The sequence below is a fragment of the Rissa tridactyla genome, chromosome 5 (assembly GCF_028500815.1).
Source record: "Rissa tridactyla isolate bRisTri1 chromosome 5, bRisTri1.patW.cur.20221130, whole genome shotgun sequence".
NCBI lineage: Eukaryota > Metazoa > Chordata > Aves > Charadriiformes > Laridae > Rissa > Rissa tridactyla.
Window position 1 is genome coordinate 5598789 of NC_071470.1, and position 1736 is coordinate 5600524.

Consider the following 1736-nt stretch of genomic DNA (forward strand, 5'->3'; position numbering starts at 1 on the left):
GCACATGCTCAAACTACTACTACTACATGTCAACTGCCTCTGGACAAGAAACTAGAACCCTGTAACTGAGCAATAAGGGAGGCTCAGAGTTTTACATATAAAAGTGTCTATAAGTGACATTTCTGACCAGTTAGTTTAAGTATTACTGTGCTGGCTCCTTCAGCCAGTTCGACAGTTCCAGTTATGCAGTACACAGATGTGTTAAGTAGGATGCCTGGCTGAGCAATAATAAATATTATGCTTTGTGCTATCAAGCATCATCGTACCAAAGATCCTAAAACAACGGCCTATGGATCTAGCCTTTTGGCATGGTTTCAGTTGGGATAGAGCTGACTTTCCTCCTAGCAGCTGGTGTGGTGCTGTGTTTTGGATTTGGGATGGGAATAGTATGATAGGGCACTGGTGTTTATAATTGTTGCCAAGCTCTCAAGGCCTTTTCTGGCTCCTCACCCCACCCCACCCGGAGCAGGCTGGGGGGGGGGGCACAAGAAGTCAGGAGGGGACACAGCTGGGACAGCTGACCCCAACTGACCACAAGGATATTCCATGTCATGGGACGCCATGCTCAGTGTATAAAGCTGGGGGAAGAAGAAAGAAGCAGGGCAACGTCTGGCATGATGGCATTTGTCTTCCCAGGTAACTGTTAGGGGTGATGAAGCCTGGCTTTCCTGAATATGGCTGAACACCTGCCTGCCCATAGGGAGCAGGGAATGAATTCCTCGTTTTGCTTTGCTTGCATGTGCAGCTTTTGTTCTACCTATTAAACTGTTTTTATATCAACCCATGAGGTTTTTTTCTCACTTTTACTCTTCTGATTCTCTCTCTTATCCCAATGTGGGGCGAGTGAGCGAGCGGCTGCATGGTCCTAGCTGCCAGATGGGGTTAAGCCACACCACCTTTACTACGCATCAAATACCCGTTTGTTTCATAAAAACCCTGGTATGCCAACTACAAGGCAGCAAAGGAACTTCGAGGGGAAGCCTGCACAGCAGCGACCCGCAGACCTTCACCTTGCCTTACCCTGTACTGGAAGGAAACGGGGCTAAGCTCCCTGAAGCACAGGTCTCCTTCGTAGATAGAGCGCAGCGCCTCCAGCTCCATCTGCGGCAGAGAGCAGAGAAGGGGGTTACCGACACCAACACCAAGATCACACCCAACCGCGAAGCTGTGAAGGGCATCCCCTGTTTCCCGCCCTCCCCCCGGCCCCGGCACGGCCCGCCCCGCTTCTCCCCACCTCCTCCTTCCCTCCCGCTCCCCGCCACCCGGGCCCACTCCCCTCCGAGTCCCCTCTCCCTGCCGGGACCGCCTCCCCGGCCTCCCGGGCCGTCTCCCCGTCACGGCCTCCTCACCGGCACCGCCTCCCCAGCCTCCCGAGCCGGCTCCCCCTCACGGCTCCCCTCCCGCTCACCTCCTGGTCCTCGTTGGCCGCCATGGCGCGCGGAGATCCCGCCCTTCCCCTCAGGGTGGCCGGGGCGAGGCGGGGCGGCCCCGCCGCTGTCCCGCCGGACACACCTCCCCTGAGGGCAGCACGGGTCACCCAGGCTCTCGCTGCTATTGGTCCCCTCTTCCTGTCGTCACCTCCTCCTTGTCTTCCCATTGGCCGGCTCCGCTGGTCTCCCCTCTCTTTCTTCTTTATCTAACTGGCTCCTTCGCCAGTGACGCAACCGCGTGGGTCCTCTCTGATTGGCCTGGCTGTGGACCGGAGGCGCCGATTGGTGGCTTCCGCTGTCCGTCCC

The 1736-nt window shown here is 56.8% G+C and overlaps 1 protein-coding gene across 4 annotated transcripts in view; it reads right to left on the reverse strand.

Annotated features, from left to right (window-relative positions):
- The window catches only part of RWDD4 (RWD domain containing 4), a 37379-nt gene extending 35817 nt beyond the window's left edge, over positions 1 to 1562 (reverse strand). For all 4 annotated transcript variants that reach the window (XM_054202490.1, XM_054202487.1, XM_054202489.1 and 1 more), the window contains exons 1-2: positions 1409 to 1562; positions 1021 to 1101 (exon numbers count right to left, since the gene is read on the reverse strand). In XM_054202490.1, coding sequence (XP_054058465.1) covers positions 1021 to 1101; positions 1409 to 1432 — 105 coding nt within the window. In that variant the 5' untranslated portion in view covers positions 1433 to 1562. The remainder of the gene's footprint in view (positions 1 to 1020; positions 1102 to 1408) is intronic.
- Between the last annotated feature and the right edge of the window lie 174 nt (positions 1563 to 1736).